General features: G+C 43.4%; 1 protein-coding gene across 1 annotated transcript in view; it reads left to right on the forward strand.

Moving 5' to 3' along the window:
• The first annotated feature begins 1508 nt into the window (after window positions 1–1508).
• Window positions 1509–17991, forward strand: part of LOC115085235 (acetyl-coenzyme A synthetase, cytoplasmic-like) — a 107780-nt gene continuing 91297 nt past the window's right edge. Inside the window, 2 exon segments of the mRNA XM_029591009.1 lie at window positions 1509–1837; window positions 2068–2263. Of these exon segments, the coding sequence (XP_029446869.1) occupies window positions 1690–1837; window positions 2068–2263 (344 nt within the window). The 5' untranslated portion in view covers window positions 1509–1689.

Raw genomic sequence — 17991 nt, forward strand, 5'->3', positions numbered from 1 at the left:
GAAATGGGATAACTTGTGGTACATTTTGGTGCAAACTGCACAGAGCAGCAGTTACAACTCTAAAGGGAAGGCATGGGGATAACCTGCAGAGCAGCAGTTACAACGTAAAACTGTTTGCTGGGAAGACTGGATGGATCATTTTCATCTGCTGCTATTATATGACCCTCCTAGGGATCCTTTGTTTAGATCCCATAAACAGTACCAGCGCGTCCCAATAGGTGAACCAGGCAGTTGCCTAGAGTGGCAGCCATTAGGAGGTGGCAAAGAGCAGCCATGTGGGGCCACAAGTAGAGCCCATCCCACTCACGGCCAAGAGAAGCAGAGACTCGGCAGGCCGTGAGCAGAGCCTATCCCACTTGTGGCCGAGGAAAGCAGTACTCAGAGGGACATGAGCTTCGCCCATCCTGCTTGCAGCCAAGAGAAGCAGAGCCTCAGCAGGCCACGAGCAGCGCCTGTGTGTGTGAGAAGGATTGTGTGTGTAGGAGAGAGCAATGGTGTTAGTGAGAGAGAAGGAAGGAGCCTGTTGTAAGGGGGTGTGTGTGAATGAGACAAGGAACCTAAGTGTGTGTAAGAGAGAGGGCCTGTCTGAGTGAATGAGGTCAGGGCTGGAGCTGGGGCCTGGACCAAGGGGTAAGAGGCAGCAGATGCAAGGCAGAAGGTTTGCCTAGGGCATCTAATACCCTTGCTCCAGCCCTGCCCATAAATAATAAATATAGTTTTAGCCCTATGCAAACCTCCTCTGCCCCCTCTTCCTTGCAGAAAATTGAACAATCTATGCCCGTGGATGGTTGGCACTCTCTAGAGAAGTCTCTGCACCTAACAAGGGAAGCTTCTTCTAGGTAGGGGAAGAGGATATCCGCTTTTGAGGCTGGGGCCGGGAAGGCGAGCCAAGTACAGGACAAGGGAGGGCCGGTGGTATCCCCTCCTACACGTTAGTATCCCTGTCTGGCCATTCTGTAATCCAACCGCACTGTGTAGGGCAGTCACATCAGCTGAATTGAACCAGCAGTTCCAGGGTTGTAGGGAAGTGCCAAATGCCCTATGGAGAAGCACAAAATTCAGATTGCCAGTAGCGGCTCTAATTGCTCTGTTCCGGCTTGTTGTTTACTGTGCATAGAAAATAAAGTTTGCTGGATCCTGTCTGAATCCTTCCACCCCACCACCTAACCTAACCCAAGGCCTCAGGAGCAGGAAGAGGAGAGGAATCCAAACGCGCAACAAGTCAATACCATACCGCCCCTCCCCCCCTTTCAATCCGGAACACCACCGAGCCGAGCCAAGAGCCGAGTCGGCAGCAATATTTGAGGACCGAAGATCGCCAGCGCCCGGCGCGCAGGTGAGCGTCTGCCAGCCGCGCCCACCGCTCTGCGGCTCCCCGGCTCCCCAATCCCCCTGGGGCAGAGGTGAGCCGAGCGCGCCGGGGCCAATCAAAGTGTGGGCGTGGAGGGACGGGAGGGCGCTGATTGGCCGCCAGCGAGGGACGTTAGTGAGCCGGCTTTCGACGCGCTGACACTGGGGGAGGTGCCCGGGGGTAGGGAGGCAGCACCGACCCAGCACGCTCCCCCGCTCCTGTTATAAGCAGCAGGAGCCCTGAACGGTAACGGGAAAGAGTGACGGTGGGGGGCGATTTTTGTTTCCAGTTTTATCTTAAGCTGCTGGAGCATCCCCGTTGCAGGAAAGTCCGTGACGATGCTGAGGGCAAGCGATGTAGCCGCGGCGCCAGCCAATAGCGAGCCCTGCCTCTATTTGCCCCCGGCCGCCCTGCGCCCCGAGGCCCACGTCCCAGACCTGGATGCCTACTGGAGCATGTACACCAAGTCGCTGGAGCATCCCGAAGGTGAGTAGCGCCCTGTGCCGGGCCGGGTTTATCGCTCCCTGGGATGAATGGGGGGAGGGAAGCCTCTCTACGTTGTGCAGAACCAGGACGTTGGCTTTGCAAGCATTGCTTGCTATTTAGTACCGATATCGTTGCAGCTCACCCGGTATTTGGGATCCCTTATTTACTGCTGTCACCCTGCCCTTACGTGTCCTGTCATTTCTTTGATCTCTCTCCATTTCCTCTCCTAGAGTTCTGGCTGGACGTTGCCCGGGACTTTCACTGGCAGAGCTTGCCTACGGGGAAACTGTTTGACTACAATTTTGACATAACGAAAGGCAATGTCTATGTGCAGTTCATGAAGGGAGCCAAAACCAACGTTTGCTACAACTTGCTTGACAGAAATGTGAGAGAGAAAAACCTGGGGGACAAGACTGCTTTGCTATGGTAATGTTTTTTAAGTAAAAAAAAAAAAAAAGTATTCAAGTTTATGGTTGCTGTAATTATGAATCAGAGTATCGATGTGTACAAAACCACGTGTCACAGAAACAGGTTTCCGGAAGTTGTACGGTGTTTTGGGTTTAAACTAATATAATGTAGAGTTACCAAATACCAGAAATCTAATCTTTATTCAGACTTGTCCTAGAAACACAAATCTTTGAAAGACAACCTGTAATTTAAGATTGTCATTTTGTTTTCTCTTGCTTTAACTGGGATTATTCTTTGAGAGAATGTCCTCCTTCTCTAGTAATCCAGGTGACATTTGCACAAGTCGTTTGCAGGTACAAACTGACTTTTATTTGACCAGAAGAACATTTTAATAACTCTAACTGAAGTTATTGTGTAAACAAAACTGGGGAAGAATTTCTTGTATTGTTACAAATGTGGACATTTTTTCTTTTCTTTTTTTTTTAAATGGAATTTATTTTTATTAAGCATTTAGTACCTGCTCTTCCTCTGTTCATGGGGGAGTACAGTAAAAAGTAAGTAACACAAGATATAACAAAATAAAATCACTAAAACTTTAAAATAAAAAACAATAAAAAATAAATATAAAACAATTGAGATTACTTTAATTTAGTGGATGAATCTGTTTCCAGTCCAAGTATGTAACTCAAGGGAGGCCAGGGATAATTCATGTCTTGTCTGTTTGGCTGGGGAAAGCTTTCTTAAGTGTGCTTTTAAAGCTTTTCAGAAAAGATTTTTTTGGTAAGGTTCCTCAGGTCATATGTAAGGGAGTTCCATAATAGTGGATCTGCATGAGACTGTGCGTTTCTGTGTTTTTCAGCTGGATTACTCTAGGGGAAGGAACATCAAGAACTAGTTGGGTAGAAGGTCTTAATGATCTAATAGGAGTGTGGATTTTAAGGATAGATATGATCCAAGGAGAAGGAATATTGTGGATAGTGGAATGTATAGTTGTAGCTAACTTGGTGTCTGAAAACATATTGGTGTTTCACTTTTTGGTGGTTTATGGTGTAAACAAGCACAGTTTTGTTTTGTTTTTGTGTAGTTTACAGTATAAACATAATGAGGACAGTTTCACAATGTATCTTGCTAACTATAGATTTAGCCAGTTAGATCTGTTTGAAACCTGTCATGCAGCTGAGTAATTAAATATAACCTTTTACTTTCATAACCACCAACAGCTGCTATTGGTAGCATTCAGAACTTGGTACTGGAGTTGGGAAGAGGTAAGGCAATGATGGGCAGGCATTTGGTCCCAAGGGCCACATTTAGAGCAGAGTGGGGGTGACAACAAAGAACCCCCCCAGGAAATCTGAGGGAGGAGCCATGGGGTTCCCTCTGCAGGTCGGATTAGTCACTCCTGGCCATGCCACCTTCTGCTTTTACTGTTGTGAGCTGGGTCCCAACTCACTATAGACTGGATTAAAATATTGTCAGATGAATATGGCCCTAGAGCTGCAGTTTCCCTACTGAAGGGGAGGGAAGGAGGATGTGTGATGGACTGGGGGAGAGGAATTGGGGTTGGCTATACATTGCTGTGCCCCAAAGGTGGGGGTCTGTGAACTAGAAGGAGAAAGAGGAGCAGGGGCATCACTAGGCATAGATACATGGGGACCTGTTTCCCAAATCTAGACAACAGAGTAAGGACTCCACTATGCTCTCCTGATGGGGCTGTAGCCTAGCCTGATGTCCCACCACTATCTGCAGGCAGAGGAGCAGCGTTTAGTGTCAGCCACAGGGCTGGGGTAAGGGTATTAGGCTCCCTAAGCAAACCATCAATCTTCTGCCCTCCCCCTTACACACCTGCCTATCAGTGGCAGCACAGGTACAGCATTCCCTTCTCAGCATCCACCTCTCACACTTGCCCTCCGACCCCCTTCTCCAGTGTCCAGCATCTTTTCTTACTAATCCCTTGTCCTGCATCTCTGCACTCTTCTCCCCTAGCATCTTCCTTTCTCCCCTTTACTTCCTGCTTAGTACACCAGCATTGACCTAATCTTTGTCCCCTTGCAGTGTCCAGCATCCTCTGTCCACCTGCCCAGCACACCTCTCTTCACAACTTCCCCACCCAGCTAGCTTCCTCTACCTTTATTACCTTCTGTCTTGTGATACTATGCCTTAAAAGTGGGTAGATGCCTCTTGAAAATTTCTAGGGAATTTGCTGTCCTCCAAAATGTTGGTGCCTAGTTTGCCTAATGGAAGAACCATCTCTGGTGTTGCAATATGAGCCATATGGATCCTTACTAATACAGGGTTTTGAGGGAAGAATTGCCACAGAGGTTGTTGGCTTGACAGAGATCCGGCTAATTTTGCTCCAGCTATATTATATTCTGCTAGGTTGCAGCAGAAAATTTAGCCTACACTTAGCAGCAGTGTTTTTGGTTTTTTTTTTTGGCTCCAGCTGTCCCTCCCTCCCAAGCTCCTATAATATTTGCCAAGGAAACAACCCTGTGGTAATCCCAGTCCTCCTCCTCACCCCAAGATCTCTGGGGATCCATTCGGCTCATGCTATGAGATTAGGTATGTTTTTGAGGTTCATAGTTTGGGACTACCTGTGCTATTTTATTTGTGTCTATAAACTGCCAATACTGAAGCCCTAGGCAGTGAACAAAAAAATACATAATTTTAAAAACAAAAAGATGACAAACCAAAAGACTTCAACTCAGAATCAGTTCATCCAGGAATCTCATCAACGCCAAACCAGACATATATCACAGCAAATGGATTTTTAATATACTTTAAATGTTTTAGTACAGTTTAACATAACATATAACTCATAAGGAAGCGAGTTCCATAGCGCTGGGTCTGGCACGGAAAAAGCTTGCTCTCTAGTCTCTGCTAAACAGGTGTGACACACAGTGGGAACTTCTAGTGTGCTTCTTTGGGATGAGCATAGACACTTGAGGGCATTCACCACTCGTGGACAGGAGTCAAATGCTAGTAACTTATGCACCAGCATTGTGATCTTATAAGCGACTCCTTTGGACCAGGAGCTCCCTGAGCACTAGGGAAATATGTTCTCTCTTTGGTCAGAACTGCAGTGTTCTGTAGAAGTTATAATGCTCTTAGTGTTGTGGTTGGAAGGCCGATAGTATAAAAGGGGTACAATAATCCAGTAACTGCATAATTGAAGCCTGGACAACCAAGTGAAAATCAGCCAGCCATAATCGAGGTTTTAAACCTTTGTAAAAACCTGAAGATGTCTGCCTTAACTTGAATATTAAATCAGGGCAGAGTTGATGATTGCACCCAGGCTCCTTGTAATCTGCCCCAAAGTACTACAGCTATTCTTGATTATTTGACATAACTGGTATGTTTATTATACAAATCCATACACCTATGTTGATCTTTAAAGAGAGGAAATAGCATATTTTACCTATGCATTTCCTTTGTGCTTTTCAAGGTATTGAACTTCCTGGAAAATTTTACTCTTGATTATATTTTGCATGTTTAGTATCAGCGATGTAATAAAAGTAATTCTATATGTGATTAGGCACATTTATAACTTCTTCAATAAGGGTGACAGTCCTTGTGCTTCCTTGGGTCTTAAAGTTTGCAATTTGAATCCTGTTGTAGCCATTTTTGTCTTTTAGTTAGTTCTTGCTTTAAGCTGCACTTAAAAGCTCCTATAATTTACAAGCCTGTCTGCAGTTGTATTTCCAGAAGAGGAGAGAAGATTTGTACTGGCACGGTCTGCAACAGCTTTAAATAAAAATAGCTTCTAATACCACTAGAATGTTTGGCTCTGTTTTATAGTGTCAAAGACTTTTGGAGCTCTCATGATCATAGGGGCCTCTAATTTTTAGCATGGGATCAGCTTTTTGTGTGGTGGCAATCTCCACACAAAACAGTTTTTGTTCCAGTGGTGTAGAAATGACATTGGGGCATTGTGCTCTTGTACACAGCTTCTGTATCTGTGCTATGTTGGCTGGAACAACTGTACTATCCATCCTTTTTTTTTTTTTAAATAACACCTGAGGAAAGCAGATGGGAATAAAAGATGTAGACTTCCAAGCAGGCAGTTTTGAGCCTTTCCTGGTAGGAAAAGTTGATCCTTTCTCTTAGAACGTGTAATTGTAATTCTTATGCTAAATGACATTTACTTACAGAAAATTTAATTAAAAGAAAAAAAAGGCCTGCAAAAGGCCCTGCTGTCCAGTTATATGCAGCAGCTCATTTCTCAACTGCACTCTGGATTGTGCCCAAGAAAAGATTGCACACTTTTATTTGAGATGTAGAACTTTCCAGCACTGCTCCTGGAATTGGGGTGATGTGATGCAATAGGACTATCGGTTAATTGTAATTAATGTCCCAAAGGCAGAAGCTCTTCAAAGCAGGTTTCCCCTCACAGGTGATGTCCCAAATACACAAAAACTTTGGCCTTTCAAAATATTTTTGCTGCTGCAAAAGTATTAACATTTAGTTGCAAATAAGAGAAGAAAACAATTCAGCCCTAAAAAGGATAGAAGTAACAATCCTCAGTAAAGCCCATAGAGAGAACCAAGTAACATAGACTAAAAAGCTGCGGCGGGTGGGGGGGGGGGGAACCAGCTATATCGGGGAAAACAAAGCACAAAAAAGCTCTGAAGGCAGGAGTCATGCAAAAGTATTGCAGGCAGCCCCTGCCCATGCTGTGTTGCGTGACAGCCAACGATCTTTCATATTAAGGAGCGCGCAATGTACAGGACCTAAAATGCTGGATCACAGATGCCGAAACGCCTCTTGGTGTGGTCTGTTGCGCTTCCATCCTGTGGTAGCATGTAGAGTTGTTCCTTACATTTTGACTGTCCATGTTCCGAGGATCTTTGGCCTTGTAGACGCTGTATTCCCCCTGAGGGTGCATATTGCTAAAATAGGATCCTATGCATCCTTCATGGGAGAAAAGAACTTCTAATTTGGAAGTCCTCTCTCTTTCTGTGCTTTGGGACTTGGTATGTGGCAGCAGATCCCTTGTTCTCTTCCTGACTCACTGCAGAGCTTAGTGCTTCTCTAGGCTGCTATAACAAAACAGGAGTTAAAAAAAAAAAAACCTGCTAAAATTCAGTGCACATTTTCTTTACATGTGCATTTAAATAAGTTAACTCCTGATGCAGCAAGCAAATGGTATGCAAATACGTTAGAAGTGCACTAAGATAAATTGTGTGCTAAAATGGAAGTTAATCTTTTTTTACATTGGTGGTAGTAAAGTTAAAGTGCAGTAACTTTTTTTTTTACTACTGTCTTTCTAGGATCTAGGCTTGTAGGTCCTGGGTTTGGCTACCCCGGTGCCTAGGCTGTGTGGGGGTGGGGTGGTGGTGGGGTGTTGACTTGCACCTCTGATCGAGGAGTTAACTTGCATATCTGGAGCTAGTGTTAGCCTATGGTACTCTGCCAGCATGATCTTGGACCTGAGTGCAGGGCTCCCACGCTCAGGAATTCATGCCTGTTTTTTATATACAAAACTTATTTAAAACCAAGAAAGAAGAGTGGACAGACTGATTGTATTTCAAAGCATGCCCATGTTGAAAGTTGATACCCAAACTTTATATGATGGTCCTTTAAGAATTGTTTGAATGCTGTATTAGAATGAAAAAAAAAAAATTGTACAAATTTTTTTTTTTTTTTTTTTTTTTTTACTTTTGACAATAACATATAGTAACACTAACACAAGAAATGTGAACTTACTCCACCTCTGACCTGGGTGTTAAGTTAATGCAAGAAATTTTAATAAAATGTGAGCTAAGCAGTCGGGGCTTTAACACCTGTAATAGCTAATCCCTTCATGTAAATGGAATTTGCATTGAGGTGTACTAATTTTTAGTACACATTAGTGCCGCTAACCTTATTAAACTTGATTAAATGTTTTGTGTGTGTACAAAAAAGTGCATTAATCTTAGCCTACCTTATTACATCTGCCTAGAAGAGATCTCCCCAGGAAGACAGAGTGGTTGAGTCCGCAACACCTGACATTTGCTCCCAAATCACTGAAAGTGACTTTTTTTTTTTTTAATTTGTATAGGTTGTTTCATTAGTTCATTGCAGCCTGACTTTTTATGTTTAGGTTGAAATGTTCATCCAGAAAAGATGAGGGCAGGTACAAGAACCAGGATCTGGTAGTACAATACACTAACACCCACTGCAGTCTGCTTCTATGCTGGCTACACTATCTTCAGTATTGCAGAATGTACCGGAATAATCTGCATCTGGCAAAGGTCACTAAGATTCTTGCAGACTGCCAGCTTGGCACAGTATCTTCCACTGTTCATAGCTTATTAGTGTCGGTGAAATTCAAAAATAAAGACAGCATTTTGATTAAGATGGATGTATAGTTTGCAAAATGGAGATGACATTGCTAAAAATGTTTACCTATTGACTCCATGGAATCATTTGACGCCTGTTTTCGAGGTATATAACACTTCTTTGTGGGATATATTCTGGAGAAATCCAATTTTTTTTTCTCCCCACTTAAAGCAGTAGTTATGCAAACAATTTTTTTCTGGTCTCTCTTTCTCAACAAAGCTGTACAAGATGGGTTACAGAAACAGAATATTGAGAACATAAAACACACAAGCATAGCAAGACAATGTATCTTTAAAAAAAAAAAAAAAAAAGACTAAAATATGTGGTAAATCAGTCGCTGACCAGCAGTGCTTCAAATGTGAGCCTTTAAAATTTATTTTTTTTTCTTGAAAACCATGTCAGATTCTTGAAGAGAAAGTGGTAAGCTGTCAGTTAGCACAGGGCCTACAAATGTAAGTGCCCATGAAGGGGGCTGCAGCCCACCACTTCATAGGAGTAACCAGTGATCGACCCATCCTCCTGTAAAGCTTTTAAAAACCAGCATGTAAAACATGAAACTCAGCCCTCACTACTGTGGGAAGCAAATATATTGATACTGAACCAGGTGTAATGTGCTTCTGCTTTCTGATCCATCAGTAGGCAAACCACTACATTCCACACTGTCTGTGAGCCGTTCAGCATGGGGTGTTCTTGTTTTCTTTTTTTTGATAAACTATTAAAAAAAAAAAAAAAAAAAAGAGCCATACATAAACCACATATTGAAGATGAAAGGCATTCCTCTGGAGTCTTACTAACGAAAGCTTAAAAAGTTGCCTTTAAAAATGCTCTAATGTGGGACTGAAAACAAATTTGGGTAAAACTGTGTTGATAGTCCATGTCAGAGGCTCAAGCCTCTTTATGTAGATGTGCCTACAAATTGTTTCATGTCGGTTTCCATTACTTAAAATCAGTACTTGTATGGTGAAAAACTTGCCAGACTAGTGCGACTCCTGAGCTACACGCGCAATTCTCAGAATAAGCCAGCTGTCTCCCATTGAAGCAGGAGCAGACATGGGCTCCGGGGGAAACCCTCCTGCTCCTGTGTGAAACACGATCTGGAAGCTTTATCTTTTGCTTTAGCAGGCTGGCTGTAGGTTGGCTTGCAAGCAGCAGTTGTGTGAGCCAATGCCTTGTTCCAAGAGATGATTCAGCCTGCTGAGATAAACCTAGCATGGTAATATAGCAAATGACCGTAGGAAACAAGCAATGTCCCTATCCAGTCTGGCCAGCTAGTCCCGTCCACATTGCAAGGGTAAACGCCAGCCATGGAAGCTTTACTGTCTGGAAGAGAACCTTTTTATCCAGTCAGTTTTATTTTTTATTTTTTCTTCCTCCTTGGTGTAAGGGTGTATGTATAAAACAATTTTGTTTTGTGCTGATTATTTTAGTTTTTTCCTTAGCATATGCTATTTGTAAATTTTCATTTAAGAAACCTCATGTCCCTGCTACTTGGCTTGCTACTTTCCTGGCTAGATGAGCATACAACATTCCATACTTAGCCAACACTGCTTCCCCCTCCCCGCCATGTCTTGCATTCACGCTTTTGTGCCTTGGTTTTTGAAGGGGGCAGATCTAGCTGAAACAAAACCATGTGGAATCTAGACTGCATTTCTGGATTTGAGTGAAAAACACAAACCTAACTTCCAGTAGATAAAATTGTGAGTGGTCAAGGAATGAATATCTTGGTCACTGATTATCTCAATTGTCAAAAGCCCATCCACCCAGAGGTTGGTCTTCTAATACAGTCTTGCTGGGGTACATAATTGGTAACAAGATAACTTTCGACTTCTTTATTAGGTTAAAGGAATTCTCTGTCAAATCAAATGAACAAGATTACTATTCAGTGTAACAACTGTGGAGCTTTTATCTTGAATTTGTAAGTTTGCCCCATTTTTGTCCACTATTTGCCTTAATACAAATGAAGTTAGTTAATTCAGCTTTACGGTGAGCTGTAATAAAAAAGGAACTAGCTACTACCAAGGAAGTCTTACCCACTTTACATCATTCAGGAATCTTTCCCCCACATAGCACAAGAGTCAGAAACCCAGAAACAAAAGTTGGCTCAGGTAGGATAAGACCTATGACCCAAAGACACCCATTCTTCAATTGTACAGCCCAGGTGCCCACCTCCCCTCGCGCAGAGCATCCAGAAACCCAAAAATAAATGGATTACAGTAGGTTCTGGTAGGATAAGACCTGTGATGCAGAGACACCCACTCTCTCAAGTGATACAAGTACAAAATACCTTCTCTGTATTGGAAAATGAAGAGTCTCTAGCAATGGAGACTTATGTGAGATCAGAAAGGAAAGAAGCCCAATGCGCACAGAAATTTCATAATACAACCAAAAACCATAAGAAAAAGCTCATTGTGCTAGGAGACTGTCATCAGTATAGTTAAATGCCTTTCAGGATCCTCAGCTGGTAGAAATGCTAATCATTTAATCAATGCAATTAACGAAGAAAGTAAGGACTCTGAAGCTGACCTTATCATCCGCCTTGGAACCAATGACCTTGCTAGAAACATCCAAGCCATACAGAGATTTCCAGACTCTGGGGAAGCGGATTAGGCACATGTTCAAGATTATTGCCTTTTCAGAAGTGTTTCCTGTTATGGAAAGGGGAAAGAGGCTAAGCCATATAAAAAATTTCAATTTATGGCTCAAAACCTGGTGTAAGGAAGAAAGTTTTGGATATATTGGGGGCTGTGTATGGAACAGTAACAGGTTCTATGTCAAAGATGGCTTACATCTGTCTGTGGCAGGAAAGGATCCAAAATGAAAAATTAAAATAGTATACCATAAGGCATTTAAACTAGAGGCCGGAGGTGGCAAAAGGACATTGAAATTTCTCCCCCCAACATCTCCACTTCTTGGAGATGTTTGGGGAGATATTTAACAAAAATCAGCTGAAAAGGGCAGAAAAGATTTCAAAGGAGAGAAACTGGGAAAACTATGAGCACAAATGCCTGTAATCTGAGCAATACAATTCCAGACCTGCAGGCCCTAATGGTAGAAGTGGACCTGGACATTGTTACTGTTAGAGACATGGTTCACTGAGTCTCATGATTGGGATATGGCCGTCTCTTGCTTTAACTAATTTATGAAGGACAGAGAGAACAGAAAAGATAGGAGTAGCTTTTTGTTAGAAATCAATATCCAAGCAACTGAAATGCAGGGGACTTGGGGTAGGGAAGAAGCATTATGGGTTGTCCTAAAAAAAATGATGGTGCTTCCATTTATATCATGTGGTCTACAGGCCTACGACTCAAACTGAAAAACTGCACAGAGATCTGATTTGAAGATGTCCAAAAGGAAAGACGAGAGAAGTGTTGCTAGTTGGAGACTTTAATATGCAAGATGTGGATTGGCGTATCCCTTCTGCGGAATCTACAAAAAGTAGAGCGATAGTGGATGCTATTGAAGGGGCTCTGTTCAAACAAATGATAATGGAACCCACGAGGGAGGGTGTGATACTTTAACTTGGTGCTCTCAAATGTGAGTAGATGCCCATTTGAGCATCAGTGATCATTTGACAGGATACAGAGAAGTCTCACAAAGACCAGAGTTTTGAATTTCCCCAATATTTATCAAAATGGGAATATTCTTAGAGGACGAACAAAGACTGGGAGAAAATAGGCAAGGTGGAACAGTGGGCCAGATTGAAAGGAGCTATTTACAAAGGCAAAAAAATCTGTATGATAGAAAAGTACAAAAGTAAGAAAAGAAACTGATCTAGTTCTCAAAGGAAGTCGCTGAAAAAATAAAGGCAAAAAGAACAGCATTCAAGAAGTACCTGAATGTAATCCACTTTGAAGCACTGAAAAAAGTGCAAAAAGTGGAATATAAATCCCAAAAAGAAGAACACAGGGAACAATACCTGGTGAAACTGAGGGAGACTAAGAGAAAACAGAAAGCAAAAGGTCAAGCAGAAAGGATTGCCAAAGAGGTAAAGCTAAGTGACATTTTTTCAGATATCAGAGAAAGAAGGATGGTGAAATTGAAAGATAAGGAACAATGTGTGGAGAGAGATGAAAAATTGCAGAAATATTAAATACTTTGGTGTTCACTAAAGAAGACCCTGGAGAAGGACCATTGTTGGTAGACAAGATTGTGGATGGGGTAGACAAAACTCCATTTATGGAACAATGTATGGGAAGAGCTAGGCAAACAAAGTGGACAAGGCCATGGGGCTGGATGAGGTACATCTCAGGATACTGAGGGAGCTCAGATGTGCTGGCATGTCTGTTGAAGGACCTGTTCAATAGATCCCTGGAAAATGAAGTGGTGCCACAGAATTGGAGAAGAGCAATAGTGGTTCCACTTCACAAGAGTGGTAACAAAGGAGACTGGAAACTACAGGTTGGTTAGCCTCACATCAGTGGTGGGAAAATTAATGGAGATGCTGCTGAAGGAAAGAATAGTGAACTATCTATAGTCTAGTTGGTTGCTGGACCCGAGGCAGCATGGATTCACTAGGGTGCCTAGAGAATTGGATTGAGGAAGAGCACTCTGATCTACTTGAATTTCAGCAAAGCTTTTGATATGGTCCCATACAAGAGGCTTGTGAATGAAATGAGAAGCTTGGGAGTGAGCATCAAGGTAGTTGCATGGATTACAAACTGGACCAGTTTAGCGTGTAATAATAAATGGAACCTACTCTAAGAGAGCTGTGTTAAGTGGAGTTCCACAGGTGTCTGTGCTAGGACTGGCTCTGTTCAATATGTTTTGAGCGACATTTCGGAAGGGATTGAAGGTAAAGATTTTGTCTCTGTTTGCGGGCGATACTAAGATCTGCAATACAGTGAACACACCTGAAGGAGTAGTGAGAATGAAGAGGTGATTTATGAAAGCTTGAAGTGTGGTCAAAGACATGGCAGCTGGGATTAAATACCAAGAAGTGCATCTGGGGTGCATTAATCCAGAAGAGCCGTATGTGGAAGGGGGGAGGGGGGGGAGGGAAGACTGTTCACGGACCAAGAGAGGGATCTTGGAGTGATGGTGTCTGGAGATCTGAAGATGGCAAAGCAATGTGACAAGGCAATAGCTAAAGCCAGAAGAATGCTGGGCTGCATAGAGGAATAACCAGTAAGAAAAAAGTGCTAATACCCTTGTACAGGTCCTTGGTGAGGCCTCACCTGGAGTATTGTATTCAGTTCTGGAGCTTGCATCATAAAAAGGATAGAGACAGGATGGAGGCGGTCCAGAAAAGGGTAACGAAAATGGTGTGGGGTCTGTATTGGGAGACTTATGAGGAGAGGCTAAAGGATCTGAATATGAATACCCTGGAAGAGAGGAGATGCAGGGGAGATATGATACAGACCTTCAAATACTTAAAAGGTTTTAATGATGTATGGACTTTTTGTTCTTTTTTGTTGGAAAGAAAACAGAACTGGTGGTCACAAAAAGAAACGCCAGGGTGGGGGGCAACTCGGAACCAACGTTAGGAAATATTTCTTCACAGAGAGGGTGGTGGAGGCCTGGAATGCCCTTCTCGAGGAGGTGGTGAAGACAAAAAACAGTCAAAGAATTCAAAGGGGCATGGGATAAACACTGTGGATCTCTAAAGGCTAGAGGATGGAAATGAGATAAACATTTAGGGGAGTGAATGGGTTGAGGCAGAAGGGGTTGAAACCTATAGGCGGGGGAGACCAGTAGTCTAACACCACTGTGGCCTACTGTGTGTGGTGTATGGGAGAAAAGATAACCTCTATGACAGAGTCCTCAGAAAGCCAAATCTCCTTCAAGGTAAGATGAAGAATGAGAGAGTCTATATTCATGACACCTCTAACTTCTTGGATATAGTGGGCATTCCACAGAGCATAAGAAATGGTGAAGGGGAATAGTAGTAAGATTAGAGGGGGTAATGGTTTGATATGTAGTGATGGGGTGAAAGTTGCCTTGGAGGGCCAGGATTGGGATGGATATCCCTGGCTGAGAGGAGGAGCAGGATAATAGGCAGAAGTGTGATGACAAAGATGAGATGCTGACGGAGAGAGTGGCGATGGCTGGATGAGAGAGAAAACATTTGAAGTTCAGGAATAGTGGACAATGCAGATGAAAGAATGGCAGGTGAAGTAAAGAATGTAGGGCATGTGGAGGGTGGACTTGGCATTAGTAGTTTGCAGCAGGGAATAAGATTGGGGAAGATTAGCATTAGGAAGAAAAGATGTAGTGGAGCCATAGGAAATAATGGCCTGCAATGTGCCTAGTACCTAGCAGGGTGGGAGCAGCTCAGGCCTGAGGTGGGTTGTGGTGACTTCTGGAGTCTGCCACTGAGGCAGCTGGGCTGCAACCTCCCGACACGACTACTGGCTGTAGCAATTTGACATGCTACAGCTCATGGTTACCACTTTAGAAACTGCTATGCTCCTACTTCCTGAGCAGTGCTTGCACAATGTGGTCTGAAGTCAGAGCATTTTATAACAGCAGAGGTTGTGGGGATGGGATGTTGCTGCTTTGAAGGGGGGGTGAGAAGCTGTAAGCTAGGAAGAAAGGGGGTGAGTGACCATGGGAGTGAGTACCTGTTGAGTGGGTAGGAGGCGAGGCTGTCAGGAGAGAAAAATCTGACAAGTGATTTCTTCTCTTCCTGCCCTCTGGATACGCTGACTCATCAATATCAGATCTTGACCTCGGTGCTGCAGGTTTTACACAATTGTAATTGCAAATGTACTGTGTGCTTTTCGAGTTCAACAGTAGGCAGTCTGATAAGGAGAGCATGAGTATGCCCTGGTCATGCAGGTATCGTCACGTCTGTCTGCCACGAAGGCTTATGTTTGGCAACATATGATGATGAAAGTGACAGCTGTGCTGCTGATGGCTGCAATTGCGTGCAGTGGATCAGGTGAAGCTGTTAGGTAACCAGTTCCAGTCTGTGCGTGTGTGTGTGTGTGTGTGTGTGCGCACTGTTACACCGCTTTACTGCGTTCAAGTAGTAGTATAAGAGCGGCTCACACAAGTTGGTGGAAGACATTTTTAACGTACATTTATTTTCCATTTCAAACTTCCCGGCACATGGATGTGCCAATTTTATATCTGTATATGTGAGTGCTGAATTGTGCATGTAATGGGGGGGTGGATTTTATAACATGATAGGCCCTATTCCCAGTTCCCTCCCACTGGGAGAGAACTTCCAAACCCCCCCCCCCCCCCCAACTAGCCTAAATTTGTTTTTGATACTTAACCCGCTCTGCCGATCCGATTCCGGCGCGTGCTTCAGTGGGACAGTGCCTAAGGGCGCTGTCCTGCCCACACCCCCAGAACACCTCTTTTTTTTAAACAAGCCGTTCTTCGGCACATACCGGGAGATAGGCGCATAGCCATGGGCCTCTGAAATGCCCGCGGTGCGCGCCTCAGCCACACACACGCCTCCCGGTAATACTCGTGCGTACGGCTTTTAAAATCGGGCTGTTAGGACTATGTAAAAGAGAGTTGAGCTTGTAAATTAAGTGACTTGTCAGCTACATAGGCAGTGTATTCAACATTCATAAATTTGGCTGCATTAAAGCGGCATATTTGGGGGGTGGGTGGGTGTTGTAAATCTATTTTGCACTAACTTTTCTAAAAAGTGTATGTGTAACTGATATGCCATCATTTTTGAATTGGATAAAGTGTGTGCTCTTTGTGCACATTTTTGATCTGTTACTGGTACTAGAAAGTGTGTGGAGTTTTTTTGTTTTTTTTTCCCTACACCCAGCAGCTTCTTTCTGCTGCTTTTGGGTTTCCATCTCAAACAGAACCATGGCTAGAATCTGGCATTATGAGCATTCATTCTCAACTATACATAGATTTTTTTTTTTTCCCATATTTTTTATATGCTCTTCTCTTCCCTCCACCGACCCAGGGCCAGTGCTTCCATTAGGCAAACTAGGCAGGTGCCTTAAGATCTAAAATTTTGGGGGTGGCAAAATCCCACCAGCACAAGGCCCAGAAGGGGAAAACGTATACTGCCAAAGGAGGGAGTGCTGAGCTGGAACTGCCACTAATAGGTAAGTTGGAGACTGGGGGGGGGTGCATGACCGAAGCTTTGCCTAGGGCGCTAAATACTCTTGCACTGGCTCTGCCCCCAGTGTACCTAGACTAGTTATCGCAGTGACAGGCCTCGGTCAGTGGCCATGAACCAGGGCGCTCTCCAGAATGCTGTAATAGTAAGCCCTGGATCTGGCCATTAGGTGTCGCACTTAAGCAATGATCACACCACCTCTGGGGGCTGTGAACATTGCTTCTGCAGAATTCTCAACTTGAATTGATCTTGTTGGTGGTGCTTATTTCTCCTTTTTTTTTTTTTTTGTACAGGCTTTCATGACTTAATATAACTAAACAATTTTTCTGTTTGTCACTGGGCATAAAGCTTGCCTCTCTACTCCTTTAAAGTCATTTCAAAGCATATCAAAACTGGATTCCCTGTTATACAGGAAATATTAAATTGCTTTTCCCATATTATGTATAACCCTGTCCCCTAAGATTTCATTCATAATCTTGTGGGTTTCTTTTATTTTTTTGCGGATTTTCCAAGCATACAGGCCGATACAGTACAGTGAGCTCCGGTGGAGTGCACTGTTAACCTGTAGTTGGACGCACAGGTGGCTTTGACTTTTTATTAACCTTAATACTTGAAGCATGTTTTATGTCTTTTAGTATTTATTGGTTTAATATTTATGGCTTCTGACATTATTTTATTAGGATATCTTTTATTTTTAGTTGTTAAATTTTATCTCCTATTATCGTTTGTAATTTTCTTTTATTGTATTTTATTATTATGTTAACCGCTGTGAAGGCTATGCCGAGACAACGGTATATAAGTACCAATAAACCTTAAATCTTTACCCCTTATTCAGTGAGGGGTAATAGTGCATCGAAAACGCGCGTCCAACCCCCCCCCCCCCCCCCCGAACCTAATAGCACCCGCAACATGCAAATGCATGTTGATGGCCCTATTAGTCATTCCCAAGCAATACAGAAAGTAAAATGTGCAGCCAAGCTGCACATTTTACTTTCAGAAATTAGTGCCTACCCAAAGGTAGGCGTTAATTTCTGCCGGCACCAGGAAAGTGCACAGAAAAGCAGTAAAAACTGCTTTTTTGTGCACCCTCCGACTTAATATCATGGCATATTAAATCGGAGGTCCCGAAAGTTTAAAAAAAAAAAAATTGAAATCGGCTCGCGGGTTGAAAACCGGGCGCTCAATTTTGCCAGCGTCCGGTTTCTGAACCCATGGCTCTCAGCGGGCTCGAGAACCAATGCCAGCAAAATTGAGCGGCTGTCAAACCCGCTGACAGCCGCCGCTCCTGTCCAAAAAAGAGGCGCTAGGGACGCGCTAGTGTCCCTAGCGCCTCTTTTTACCACCGGCCCTAATTTAAATATTTTAGTTTACTGAATCGCACGCACAGGAC

The sequence above is a fragment of the Rhinatrema bivittatum genome, chromosome 2 (assembly GCF_901001135.1).
Source record: "Rhinatrema bivittatum chromosome 2, aRhiBiv1.1, whole genome shotgun sequence".
Lineage (NCBI taxonomy): Eukaryota > Metazoa > Chordata > Amphibia > Gymnophiona > Rhinatrematidae > Rhinatrema > Rhinatrema bivittatum.